The following is a 15,166-nucleotide window of genomic DNA, read 5'->3' on the forward strand; positions in this document are numbered from 1 at the left end:
ACAGTAAATGAGGGCAGCTTGTGATCATCATGGCGATGCTCGCTTGCAGGAGGGATGCAGGACTAAAACCACCATATTTATTTATTTATTATTTCCATTTGTTACCCCGCTCGCCTTTGCGTCCACTCACTAGCCACACAGCTACTAAAAAAGCGACTCGTCCAGCATTTCCAGAGACATTCCAATGTGATAGCTTTACTCCAGAAAAGGACATTTGTGGAAGAACGTTGAAATATTATATTGGAATGAAAATACACACAAAGGATTTCATGTTTGTACCTTCGCGAAAGAGGATGAAGTTACATTACACACTGGCCCCCTTTGCCTGCCATTTAAGGAAACCGATTCCTATCAACAACTGAAAGTTCAGAGCTTATAAAGTGGTACTTTTTGAGAAATGCAAACCGAGATCAAATGTCTAAACAATATTCTTGCATGTTCACCTCTAGATGGCACACTCTCACAGTACGTTCGCAAATGCTCGCCCTACGTCCAATTACTCTCGAAGAATTTTTAAAAAAAAATTAATTTTACAAATTAAAACACTGCTTAAGCATAAATGGGACACCTCCTGTATCTCCAAAGCAGCATTTTAAGTTAACTTGTGTGTCTGTTTCACTCTGAGCCCTAGTTTTAAAATGAAATAAACTGATGAATTGATAGGTTACTTCTGTAGCAATGTTTGCAATTTTTTTAAAAAACAGTTTATGATTCAGATAATTTTGCTCTTCATGTAAAAGACAACAAAAGTGATAGAAAAACTAGTAAAAATCCTGATCTCTTCGGATTCCACAAGTTGTCCAGTCCTGTATGTTCCAGAATTATGAAAAAACCGTATATGGCAATACAGCTTTATTACAGGCCCACATAACTTCTGACTCTTCAAGCTGAACACAACCCATCAGAAACGTATCGTGGGTTCAAAAAAAAGGGGGGGACACACAAAAACTTAACCCTTAAAACAGAATCAAGTACCTAGAAGGTCAAGCAAAAAAACAAGGCCAAAAATATTACTCTGCTCTGGTTAGACCTCACCTAGAGTATTGTGTTCAGTTTTGGGCACCACAATTTAAGAAAGATGTAGATAAGCTGGAACGTGTCCAGAGGAGGGCAACAAAGATGGTGAGGGGTCTGGAGACCAAGTCCTATGAGGAAAGGTTGAAGGAGCTGGGTATGTTTAGCCTGAAAAGGAGAAAACTGAGAGGGGTTATGATAACCATCTTCAAGTACTTGAAGGGCTGTCATATAGAGGATGGTGCCGAGTTGTTTTCTGTTGCCCCAGAAGGATTGGACCAGAACCAACGGGTTAAAATTAAATCAGAAGAGTTTCCATCTAGACATTAGGAAGAATTTTCTAACAGTTAGAGCGGTTCCTCAGTGGAACAGGCTTCCTCGGGAGGTGGTAAGTGCTCCTTCCCTGGAGGTTAAGCAGAGGCTAGATGGCCATCTGTCAGCAATGCTGATTCTATGAGCTTGGGCAGTTCATGAGAGGGAGGGCATCTTGGCCATCTTCTGGACACTGTGTGTGTGTGTGTGGTAGTTGTGAATTTCCTGCATTGTGCAAGGGGTTGGACTATATGACCCTGATGGTCCCTTCCAACTCTATGATATAATTAAAAGCTAAACCTTTCCTTTTATCCCTTAGAAGCTCCTTGATCAATTGATCTTGAGCAGCATATATCTAGTGTTGGAGGGATATAAGGACTGAAACAAATCTTGCCACTGACAATGTAGCCTTGGGGTCCCTATTGCTTAGTAAAAAAGGCATTATGTCAGTCACAGAGGAATTGGATTTGTATATTAAAAGGGGGGAATATAGTGCGATCGAAGTTCCTCATAAAAGCGGCATTCCAAAAGGATTGGGCTAATGAGTCAATAGAGCCAGAAGAGCAAGGGCAGATCCTGTCTGAGTATGGTATATTCAGAATTCTGCCCTGCATTACCATAGAAAGGTTAGCATTCAATCTAGCCAAGCAAAAAGCTCTACAGAGACGAGGAGTTGTCAGATAATATGTATAGGCAGGCAGACCACGTGGAGGGGGTATTCCGAAGAACTGGGATGAACAGACGCGAAGAGCACGAAAAGTAGTGCTGTTATAATCGAGCTCTTTAACGCGCTTTTTAATTTTGGTAAAAGCTTGTTTTCCCAAGATCTAATAACATATCCTGCGAGAAGCCCAACAACGCCAGTTTCTCATTTAAGATTTTTTGCCATGAGGATTTAAAAGGGTCATGCTTCAGAGAAGCTAGGAACCCCTCAGTGCTAAAGCACAGTTTAAGGTGTAGTTTAAAGGCGGCCAACCACGCCCTAGCTTCAAGTGACATTTGGCCAAACTCGGAATGAAGAGTAACGCCAGCAACACATCGAGGGGCATTTAAAAAGCTAAACCATTAAAAAGTTGTCTTGAGTACACATAAGTTTAATACTAGTTAAAACCATATAATGCTAATGACTCCTATATGGCCTTGTAGGAGCCTTCCAAACAAATATATTAAAATAACACAATTGGCATAATATACAATTAGACATACAATCATACGCAAACCATAGACATACAATCACATAAAGATCACATGCGCTTCGTATTGTGGGTTGCCAGGTTCTTGATGATCTTTGCACATTAAGCATAACCTGGAATTTTTCCATTAATAAAATATCCGGGGTGGGGGAGGTTTCCTAACATTTTTGGAGGTTGCCTCTATCAAGATCACTGGGGCTGTGCTTGGCTTTGCTGGTAACAGAGTTCTGATTTGGTTTGCAACTTTAAAAAAAGCCAAAGCTTTCAGATTCTTTAATTATTTTCTGCAGTAAGCACATTAAATAGCCAGCCTATATTTGTCTCCTGCTGAATAACTATCCCCACCATTGTGATTCTTGGATTACCGTATGGTCAGGATGGCTACTGGCTTAATTGAAGATGGACTAAATAATGTTAAGCCTCCTTAAGGGAGAGACAACAAGTATCAGTTAAACTTTGTTTCTTGAGAGAAAATATAATTATGAAATGAAGCTACAATCTTTTTTTTCTTAGTCATATTAATGGAGCTTACTCCACCCAATTAAACCAATTCCATTTAAATCTGTAATAGTACCCTACTGAAGTCTGACATTCAGCATCTCCATCTTCCCTCCCCACCTAGGGGAAAATAACCCCTTGCCCACACCACAGAGAGAAAAAAAAGGCTGTGAATTTCTGGCCGCCTACATCACGAATCCAATGAAAACAACAAGCCGCATCCAATTGCTGGCAGGAGCCTCGGACCAAAAACACAAAGACTGTGTTCATGCTGAACTCCAACCGTTTGCTTTCGTGCTGTATTTAGCTCTGGAAATACTCCTAGTACTGGAGGAATGCCGTACGTCCCATTCTAAATGAGCATAGAGTTCTAATGAGTGCTGGAAGATAAAGTATTACTTATTCTCCCCCAAAGTGCTTCTGTCTAGAAAAGCCAGTAACTCAATCAATAAGTAGCAGTATTCCACGATCAGTAGGAATCTCTTAGTTCAGCCAGGGTACAAACTCAAGGCTAAAAACACCACCTTTACCTCTACAGAAACCTGTTTTTCTAGATGCTTTGGGGTCAGAATTCATTCGGAGAGGGGGGAAATGTGAAAATCCAAGGCTAAACTATTTCTGAACAGAACTGAATGCAAGTGAGCAAAACTAGTTTGCTTGCTGCACAGCTAGGTGCTTTGGAACACAGGCGGGATAATGCCGCTGAAGTCGACTTGTCTATGGGCTTCCAAGAGGCACCTGGTTGGCCACTGTGTGAACAGACTGCTGGAGTTGATGGACCCTGGTCTGATCCAGCATGGCCTTTCTTATGTACTATGGATATAGATTCAGCACTATTTGGAGGCGCATGTCAACATTCCGTCTGAAAGTCCCCTGAAAAATCTATGCTCTTGGATACTTGTAACATAGAAAACCACCAAGCCCAGGTCAGGTATAAAACCTAACCCAGCAGAAGGCATCACAGGTAGCCTGATCAACATGGGTATATGCAGTCATAGTAATTTGGGAGCAACCACTGGAGTGGCAGCTCTCCCACCTCTATGGCAGCATTGAAATCTGACGTTACTACTACTCCCATAATGTCAAACGTACGGAGACATTTGTCAATTTTGGACTGTTGCCTAACAACAGAAGCACACAGCAAACACACTGCTATTAATATCCTACCACTCAGCATGGAGCTTTCCTCTGGAGGAAGAGGTTCTCCCTCCAGGTGAAGGCTCCCTGCACTTGAAGAAGCTTCCCAGAAGGAAGGCTCCAAAGATAAGCGCACTTATGCATTGATCAAGCACAGATTATTAGATATAGAACTGCAGGACCTTAGGAGATTGGCATCTAGTAGATGTTCACCACTCTGCTGGGAGCCTTCCCCCAGCAGTCATTCTATATCTCAATATTTCATGTGCCTAACCGACCCTAACCAAAGAGCCTATATGCTTGCTAGACTAAATATTCTCCCATCTGCTATGCTGCATGGGAGATTTAGTAAAGTCCCCTATGCAGATAGGGTTTGTCCATGTGGGGAGGGTGAAACTGAATCAGTCTTCCATGTCCTATTCAACTGTCCACTGTATGTCAGAGGTCGGCTTCAATTACTAGACCCAATACTTGCAGAGAATGGTTACCTGTAAGTATTAAGGCCGGCCTTATGAACGCACAGGAGCCACTAATAATTGATGTGGTGGTAAGATTCTTACAGAGGGCAATTGAAGTGTGAGAAAGTTAGTAATTCATGAGGCGATCTTAGGGCTCTGAAGCGAGTAAACTACTTATTGCAGTTAAAACTGTTTTATTGTAAATTTTATGGAGGTGATCCTAAATTGTGTTTTATTTTTATGCAGACGCTATTTGTATTACTAATGCTAATAAAGGCTTCGTAGTCGATAAGTGCAACAGAATTGCAGGATACAATCCGTTACTTTATTGTAAAGATGTCAATGAATAATAGCCAGTGTGGCGTAGTGGTGAAGGTGTCAGACTCGGACCTGGGAAACCCAGGTTCAAATCCCCACTTGCGCCATGGAAACTTGCTGGGTGACCGTGGGCCAGTCGCATGCTCTCAGATCTGACCCTGGCAAGTATTTGGATGGGAGACCTCCAAGGAATACCAAGGGTGTGACATGGAGGCAGGCAATGGCAAACCACTTCCAAAAGTCTCTTGCCTTGAAAACCCCATGGGGTAGCCAGAAGTCAGATGTGACTTGACAGCAATGGATGGAAAAAGGCAATCCCTTGCTCGGTCAACATTGCAGAGCACACATACACTTTTTATTATTGCTCCACCAATTGTTCAGCTAAGAAGGTTTTATTGTACCATATGTTATTCATCGTCATATACTGGTCCCGTCACACTCCCACTCAAGTTTGATAAATCGTTCCACTTTATCATCACTTAGGCTTATTTCCACATCGGGTTATGGCTTAAAAAGCATTTAACTACTCACACAAGATCTGAAGAGACTGGAGTTCAATAAATTTTCTCTTTTTATTCATTTCAGTGGCTTTTATCGTAGCAGCAATAAATAGGCATCTTACATCTTTATAAAACACATTCCTTAAGAGAGTCACTTTTACTTACATTGAACTGCTGTTAACACAACTGGGAATTTAAAATTAACCTGATTTTAGATTGCTGACATTTGGACATGAAGATGGGGGGGGGGTGTCTACTGCTGAGTGGATTCGTGACCGTTTACGACGGTGTGATCTGCAGTGCTTCCAACATGTCCTCCACAGCTTTCAGAGAGTACTTGGTCTCTTTCTTACTGCGACCAGCGAACTAAGGAAAAAGAAAGGTTATTCTATTTCATGGAACATGCAATAAGTAGTCATTTTGCAATAATATTATAACAGCTAAGCATGCAAAGTTGTTCTAAAGTTTTACACCAGTGGGAAAAAAGCTGTACCAACAGTTGATTGCAAAGGTAAACCAATCCAGTTTGCGAACGTCCATTTTTGTATAATCTTAAATCCGGGATGGCCGGGGGGGGGGGGGGGGAGATAATTATGTGTCTGCAGATCATATATGAATAATGAGTGGAAAGCTCAATGAACTAACATACAGGTTGAGTATCCCTTATCTGGACATCCGATATCCAGACTCACAGGCTTTCAGCAGTGCCACTGATGGTTCAATGTGCACAAAATTATTAAAAATATTGTTAAAAATTACATTAAGACTATGTATTATATACATAAATGAATTTTGTGTTTAGACTTGGGTCCCATCTCCAAGATAGCTCATTATGTATATGAAAAAAATTCCAAAATATTCCGAAATACGGAAAGATCCGAAATACGGACCACTTCTGGTCCCAAGCGGTCCGGATAAGGGATACTCAACCTGTATACCTATCCTCACAAATCAAAGGTTGGTGTGGCTTCAAAGAGGCTTAGAAGTTGAGACGAAACCAACTTATTTCTAGATACATTATTACAAAAGCCAAAATTCCTAGAAAGGATTGGACACATAAAGCTTCCTTATACTGAATCAGACCATTGGTCCATCAAGATTAATACTGTCTTCCTCAGGGTCTCAGGCACGAGCCTTTCACATTACCTACTACCTGATCTTTTCAGGGACTGAACCTGGGACATTCTGCTCTGCCACTGTACCATGCCCACTGCCTTAAGGTGGCATATAACTATAGCACCACCAACGTACATTTGCTAGTACTCTCTTTAAAACCCTTTCAACAAGTTCCACAACCTCCACATACAGATTGCCACACTATGGAGAATTTTCAGGACAGGCTGAGGGCTGCCGGGGTCAAGCAGTGAAGATCGACTCCAGAGCAAAGCAGTGAAGGTCTGCTCCGCCAACTCCTTCTGCAAGATGTTCTGCAGGATCTGACCTAGTATTGCCGAATGTTCAACAAAAGCCTACCTTTTTTACAGGTGTTGGGACCTGGTGCAGCTTACAGACCGAGCTGTGAACCAAAATAACCCTAATTTAAACTTGCCATCTGTTGGGCTCTCACTTGCTGGCCTTAGGCAGAGTGCTGTGTCTGAACCACAGCTAAGTGTCCACAATAGGAAATAATACTGTCAGTATAATTACTCCGTTATACAACTCTTGTAAGGGTTATTAAAACGCCTTGAACATTCAAAAAGGGCTATATATAAAAAGTATTGTTATTATAATACTTTGCAATTTTCCAATTTTCAGCAGACAGGAAACTTGTCAATTAATACTTCCACTTAAGGGCAAACCATAGTTTGACTCCTGTCCAAACTGCTTTCTATGATTTGCACTATTCCTCCAGACCCCAGAATTACAAGCCACTAACTAACTGTGGTTTGCAATCCTGGCTTGCAGGATGAGCACAAACCACACAATTCCAGTCTGGGAGCAGCATGAACTATGGTTGCTATTTAAGTGGAATAACAGATTCTGTCTGCATGAGGGCAGGAAGGCAAGCAATATATGCAAAGCAAGTGTTATATGAGGACTACACCTAATTTCTCCCATTGTCCCTTGAAAAAAATTAAGTTGTCAACACTTCCCCCAGCATAATTGGTTGCGGCTGCAATCCTGCTTTCCTGGGAGTAAGGCCCACTGAATAGAAAAAGATGAACTTTTGAGTACAGCCACTTAGGATTGCTCCCTAAATGTAGTATAACGGGTTGGATCCTGTAGATTCGTTCCAGTAGCAGAGGTGCTTTACTTCCAGCAAAGGAAAGTGCCTCAACAATAGGGTTGCCAACCTCCAGGTAGTAGCTGGAGAACTCCCACTATTACAACTGATCTTCAGCCGATAGAGACCAATTCACCTGGAGAAAATGGCTGCTTTGGCAATTGGACTCTATGGCCTTGAAGTCCCTCCCCAAACCCCGCCTTCCTCAGGCTCCGCCCCAAAAATCTCCACATATTTCCCGACCTGGAGATGGCAACCCTACTCTCCAAGCGGAACAGCTCTGCAGATCCAACCCAATACATTCACGACTGCACTGTGTAAAGACCAAGGAAACGGCAATTAAAATAAATACGAATGGCCTTATAGCCCATTAACTTAGGGTATTAAAGAAATTCTGAAAACAAATCAAAAATATGTTCGCTTCCTAATTTTCACACAGCCTTAGATTTGGGAAAGGTTCTTGGCTACTGGTCTCGAGGAGCACAAGCCACTTGTATTATAAAAGCCTAAACTGACGTGGGTAGGAAGCAGCATGAATCTGACAGCTCTCTTGAGCTCATCTTATTCTTTCCACACTGGGCTTGTGCAGGAGAACTTCCAAGTCCGTAGAGCCTAGATTTAGCTCCTTAACTCCAGCACAATTTCCACCACTCGTCCAATTTTGCACTTCAGTTTTATTAGGTAGGGCACCGTCTACCCCAGACATCTCTTTTTGGATATAAACCAGTATGGTGCTAGCCCAATCAGACAAGTCCCATTCACGTCACACGGGCTTGTGCAACAGAAGTTCCGAAATGGACAACTCTGGCCATGCCATACAGTGCTGTATTTAGTGAACTGAACACAGAGTACATTCTGGTATCTGTTATAATATTTTAAGCACTGGTTTGTTTTATTTACATTACTGTATTACCATGTCTTAGCCAATTGTATGTATGTACATTCTACTGTTTGTTGTATTACTATGTTTTAGTTATTTGTGACGGCCAACGGCCATATACAATAAATTTTCTTGGTCTTAGTGAACTGAACACACGCACAGCCTAAGTGAGGTTCTCTCCTTTAAAGCACCGTAAGCTAAAACGTCTCATTAAGTAGAAACAGCCCGTTCTCCCACTAAACATTCACATCTCACTCAATAAATTTTCAGCTTAGTGCTTTTTTCTTCAAGTATTGCTGCTGTCCTGCATACTTTGCTCCCTGAATTTACGACGTGTCCCCTTTTCTCATAATTAACGCAATTCAGCAAATGTGACCTGTTGACAAAACTTGGTGATCAGACAGGTAATATCCCAGCTGAAACAAGACATAGGGACTGTTAACCTGCCTTTGACCCCCTTGGGCAACACTTGAGTAATTAAAAAACAAAAACTCCAAATAAGACTTGCAAACACAAAATCCACCCCGAAAGTGAACAAAAGCTAACAAAAACAAGCAAGGGTAGCCCAAACCCAATACTTTACAGAGGTCTAACCTCTTTGGGAAGAAAAAGATTACAGAAAAATCCAAAACTTTAGGAGTGCTTGTTGGCTTTTGGAAAGTCTTTCAAAAATAGAGACACACATTAGAGAAGATTGCCAAAAGACATTGCTGCACAGCAGGAAAAAAAGGAGTCCAAAATAAATAGCATTGTACTTATTTGCCTAGAACCCCTTGGACCTATGGCATTAACATGAGAATAGCTCCTTGTTAACATGCAAAATTGCTGCCTTTATTGATATCAGCCTATTCTGGAAATTAGAACAAAGTTAAAAGAGACCAGCTAGACGTTTTAATCATTCCAATTTTTAGGCAATGATTAATTATTTTGCCAAACAGTGTTATGTTTCAGTTCAGCTGATAATTTATACTTCCCCTTCTCTTTGATAACGTGATTTATTTTGCAGTCCCAAATGGTTTCTAACAAAATCACCTCGCTACACGTAAACAACATATGGATCCCTAACCTAGAGAATATAGCAGCGTATCCAAAAAGCATTCCTCTGAAAAATGGCACAGAGGGAAATGTTAAAGCTTTATTTTTAACTGAAGATTAAACTTCCGCTTAAAGTGTTCCTATTGTAAGACATACTAAACTAATTATCTAACTGGAGCAGTAGGGAAATGTATTTTTGTGTCAGATGTTAAAGTACACAAATTAAGGGAGAAAAAAATGTCTTTACTCTTAGTGACTCGCATCTATATTTTAACATATTTTTTAAATTTTATTACTGTTATTTAAAACATTTCAACACCGCCTTTCTACCAACTCAGGGCCCCTAAGGTGGTGATCAATCAAAACCATTAGCACCAACTTAAAAATATATATATATATATAACGATTAAAACAACAACAGGAAAGAGGGTCAAGTGAGGGAATGCCAAACCAAACCAAAAAGTCTCCATCCACTGGTGGGAGACAATGATAGAGGGGTGGGGTGGAGGAATTTTTCCCGGGGGAGGGAATTCTATGTTTTAGCAGTACCACTGAGAAGGCTCTTTCTCAGGCCACTCTTCTGGTCTCAGATGATAGGGGCACCTGAATCAAAGCGCCTGAAGATGTAGTACTTCCAGGAACAGTTTTGAGACTTTACTTTCTGGGAGTCTTCACAGTCTGTTCAACAGTATGACTGGCATGCCCAGAGTTTTCCCCTACGGAACAGCTTTCAAATGAGAAACTCTATTTTTAGCCTTCAATAGGAACTACTTGCATGATGGCCTCGTGACAACATTATAGCCCCCATTGCACACAGAGAATGACAGACTGCCACTTTTGCACAATTAGTTCACAATTGGTGCCATGGCACAGTTTGTTTTCCTTTGTACTTATTTTGATACGTGTTGGATGACAAAATCGGCAAACATTCATCTCTCCATGGTGGCAGAGAGAACTGAGGGGGGATTTAGTCTCCCCTCCCTGGTCATGTGACCAGGAAACAGTTAAAACCCTTTGGAGGGTGGAGAATGCCTTGAACTGGGGTGACTTCTGGAAATTTCTGTAGCCAGCCTGGGTTTGCACCATTACTAAATGTGGGACTGCAGAGAGGCCCTGGAAATGAGCATACATTTCTAGAATTTATGACAGTAAAGATAGGTAATAATAATAATAATAATAATTTATGAATGCGGTCACTGACCAACAGAAAAAACAACAGCCACAACAGATAATAAGAAAACCCCCACAACAGCTACTACTGATACTACAAATAATCTAAGCCTAAAAATTACATATTACATGCACAAATAAAATTTATATAGCCATCGTAGTAAAGATAGGCTGGGAAATGTTCAGTACCTTATCTAGATTTATGGGCCCTTCCAATGGCTAAAAAAGGTAAAGGTCCCCTGTGCAAGCAGCGGGTCATTCCTGACCCATGGGGTGATGTCACATCCCGACGTTTACTAGGCAGACTTTGTTTTACGGGGTGGTTTGCCAATGCCTTCCCCAGTCATCTTCCCTTTACCCCCAGCAAGCTGGGTACTCATTTCACCGACCTCGGAAGGATGGAAGGCTGAGTCAACCTTGAGCCGGCTACCTGAAACCGACTCCCGTCGGGATTGAACTCAGGTCGTGAGCAGAGTACTGCAGTTTACCACTCTGCGCCACGGGGTTCTTTTCTTCCAATAGCTAGGGGAATACTTAATGCAATCTAAGCAAATATATTTTTTAGAACATAGCCACATTGGTCTGCAGTGGAACAGCTAGATTTGAGTCCAGGAGCACCTTAGAGACCAACAAGATTTTCAGGGTATGAGCCTTCAAGAGTCACTAAGTGTTGGGTCACTTAGGCGCTACTAGACTCGAATCAAGCTAAGCAAATATATCTAAATGTATATCACTTCTACAGTTTGCTTATTGGCCAGTTGGGGAAAGCTCAAATGACCTTTCCACTACAGGGTAACTTTTCATCATTTTTCCTACACATTTCAGACATTTCTATATTTTGGGGTTAAAACTGGACCACACTACTTTGGTCACGTCATGAGACGACAAGAGTCACTGGAAAAGACAGTCATGCTAGGAAAAGTGGAGGGCAGCAGGAAAAGAGGAAGACCCAACAAGAGATGGATTGACTCAATAAAGGAAGCCACAGCCTTCAATTTGCAAGATCTGAGCAAGGCTGTCAAAGACAGGACATTTTGGAGGACTTTCATTCATAGGGTCGCCATGAGTCAGAAGCAACTTGACGGCACTTAACACACACACACAACACACACTACTTTATTTGGCTAGTGACCAGTAAACAAGGAATGGGATAATTTTTGATGGCCTTATAAGAATATTACCTCTTTTCTAGTGTCTATAATCACCTTCTACTTTAATTAATTTTTAAAATTAACCAGCCTGGTAAATTTAGCCAAACCAAAGCAGAGTATCTGGAGCAACGCGACAACAAACTCTTCCAAGGAACAACATCTTGCTTCCTTCGAAGAGCACCTGCCGTGAAGATTTGCTACTGCGCAACAGAAGAACACCGATGTACCCGAGCCAGCAGCCCCACAACTAAACAGTACAGATGACCTGAAACGGAAGGAGCACAGCGGAGCACAGCATGACATTCGGGAAAGAAATCCAAAATAAAGCCAGGTCCCCAAGGGGATTTTCCAGTGTCCACTCCCACACCTTGGCACGTTTTGTTGACATGACGGGAACCTTCTGCAGCCGAGCAGACTTGCGCCAAAATGTCCTCTCAGCTGCAGGGGAGCCACATGCAGACTCGTCAACCTTATCTGCTGGCACATTTAGGCTCTTCGACAGTTTAAATACAAATGCAGGAGCGGGCCAACCCATGCAGTGTCCAACATGTCAAACAAGGTTCGATATTTATTCAGTAAAGTTTCTTATGGTACCTTTTGCCAGAGTAGGGTGTTAACTTGAGATCCTGGCCAAGTTCTAATTTATGTAATTACATCCTGCATTCTTAAATTCCCTTTGCAGTTTTCAGCTAGATATGGTATTTGTCACTTTTTCTGCTAAAATACAGCTGAAGTATGCAATATATCACAAACATATGAAGTCACAAAGAAGCTATGACATTTGTTTTAAATATATTTTGGTTGTGTAAAAATGTGATCTGTTCTGGTAAGTATCAACCAGGAGTGGGGCCAATTTGCAATCATTTTGATCCAACTCCAACATAACTTCACAATCGCATGCAGACCATACAGTTATAAAAACCCAAGCAGCACTTTTTAAGTTATGCTGCTACATTCAAACAGCTGTATTAAGACAGAAAAGCATATGCCATCATGACTCAACTAATTTCTGACAACTGAGATTTAAGAGGAGTTTCGTTCAAGTTAAAATTTAAATCAGCCACTGATGAAAGCTATCCAGTCAATAGGTACGTTGCCTTTCCCTCCCTTTTAGATGGCAGAAAACGTTTCAGATTGTGAAATTGCTAAAAAGCACATAAAAAAAATAAAATCAAAGCATCTCAGCCAGTGCCACTGCTTAAGACTGAATAGCTGAATCGAAACAATGGTGGAGACCACGATGGGTAGCCGTGTTCGTCTGTCTGTCACTAGCAGTAGAAAAGAGCAAGAGTCCAGCAGCACCTTGTCTGAAGAAGTGAGCTGAAGCTCACGAAAGCTCATACCCTTCCAGAAATTTTGTTAGCCTTTAAGGTGCTACTGGACTCTTGCTCTTTTCTACTGCTAATGGCCCAGACCCTTTCGGTGAAATAAGGAAAGCTTACCATCTCTCCAGAAATAGGATTCCATAGCTTAGCGTGGTAACTACGCCAGAAGTTAACTGCATTTCTATTTGCAAGTGTTTTTTAGCACCTGTATTAGATAGAGACCCAGTGTGGTGTAGCGGTTAAGGTGTCGGACTAGGACCAGGGAAACCCAGGTTCAAATCCCCTCCCACCATTGAGGCTTGCTGAGTGATCTTGGGCTGGTCACATGCTGACCCTGACCAGTATTTGGATGGGAGACCTCCGAGGAATACCAGGGTTGTGACGCAGAGGCAGGCTATGGCAAACTACCTCCGAACGTCTCTTGCCTTGAAAACCCTATGGGGTTGCCATAGATCAGTCGTGACTTGATGGCAATACAAGCACACACACAAATGCACGAGGACTGAATAGCGTGACACTATGAAATTATAACAGATTAGACAATTTCTCCAATCTACATGAGAGCACTTAGCGGTTTTAAAAGGGGGGAACACTATGTGCCTGCTGAATCAAAGTGCCCTGAGATGTGTATGTAGGGAAATGAAAATCTGCAATCCTTCTGGCCTCTGCAAAAGCCCCCTCCACCTTCACCTAGGCACATATACAGGTTTTAAAGCCCCCACCCTACCCCCACAGTGCAGGTAATTAATACTCACCTGGTAAGCTCGATTTATTTGGTTTGCTGCCCAACTGGCATACTTCACATTATCCTTTTTCATTTTTGCACTTGCCTTAGAATTGGAAGCGATGTGACTGGCAGACTAGAAGGGAAACAGGCCAATGGTCAGCAACGTAACCTTGAAAAGTATACCAAAGTACCAAACATATTTATGGAAAGCGAAGAAGCACAACAGAAGAATGACATTAAAAATAAAGCTTAATTGATCACTTAAATGGGAAAAAAATCAGAAAATCTTGTGCTTCTTCTCACGAACAAAAACCAAAGTCTGGGTCAAGGGGATGGATATTTTACTTCTACGGGACAGGAGAGGGGCACAGCAGTGAACTCTACCAGGATACGAACTACATATCCAAGTTCTGTGTTTCTCTGTGCTTGTGTTCCTGAGACAACAGTTTTCTGTGCTGTTCTAAAACTTGAGGGACTTTCTAAAGCAGTTTGCAATACAGCGCAGAAGTTTGCTGTTCAAAGAAAAATCCAAAAAAACATACACTTGTGAGGCCTGAGGTACATCTAAAGCAACTCCTTGGATTCCAGCCATCGTCTTGGTAACAGTTCAGGAACTCTGGAGGAAGCATTTAAAGAGGAGGCCTGACTACCCAATTAAAATAAATGTTATTTCAATTACAAATCTTAAAATGTAAAATATGAAGACAGCTTTGAAAGAAAAATTGCTGTTAAAAACATACAAAGCAGGAATGATCTCGTTTCCAGCAATGCAAACATTTGTACAGCACAATTGGACTGCTGGTTTTGGGAGAGCTTTAATTTGATCCGGCAGTTTTAAAGGACTCTAAATCTTATTAACAGATAGTAAAGCAAAGTCAAAAGTGACCTTGAAAGGGGGGGGGGGAGAAGCTTTATTTGCAATTTGGTAAGATGATCAATCAACATGTACACTTTGATGGGTTTTAATTATAAGCGGTTGTTCTTTCAATAGCAAAGCTTTGTTGCTTAAAGAGAATTCGCGGGAACTGCAACATGCGTGCATTTACATGCCGTCAAGTCACTTCCGACTTATGGCGACTCCATGAATTAAAGGCCTCCAAAAATGTCCTATCATTAACAGCTTTGCTCAGTCTTGCAAACTGCAACATGGAAGAATGTAAACATAGCACAGGGAGGCATATTTGCACACACACACACAAGTGAAATCTGCATAGGTGGTATTAA

General features: G+C 41.6%; 1 protein-coding gene across 1 annotated transcript in view; it reads right to left on the minus strand.

Moving 5' to 3' along the window:
• Nucleotides 1–5,681: 5,681 nt before the first annotated feature.
• EMC2 (ER membrane protein complex subunit 2) overlaps nt 5,682–15,166 on the minus strand; it is a 53,578-nt gene continuing 44,093 nt past the window's right edge. Inside the window, exons 10-11 of the mRNA XM_056854536.1 lie at nt 13,971–14,075; nt 5,682–5,796 (exon numbers count right to left, since the gene is read on the minus strand). Coding sequence (XP_056710514.1) covers nt 5,710–5,796; nt 13,971–14,075 — 192 coding nt within the window. The 3' untranslated portion in view covers nt 5,682–5,709. The remainder of the gene's footprint in view (nt 5,797–13,970; nt 14,076–15,166) is intronic.

This window comes from Euleptes europaea, chromosome 8, assembly GCF_029931775.1.
Source record: "Euleptes europaea isolate rEulEur1 chromosome 8, rEulEur1.hap1, whole genome shotgun sequence".
NCBI classification, from domain to species: domain Eukaryota; kingdom Metazoa; phylum Chordata; class Lepidosauria; order Squamata; family Sphaerodactylidae; genus Euleptes; species Euleptes europaea.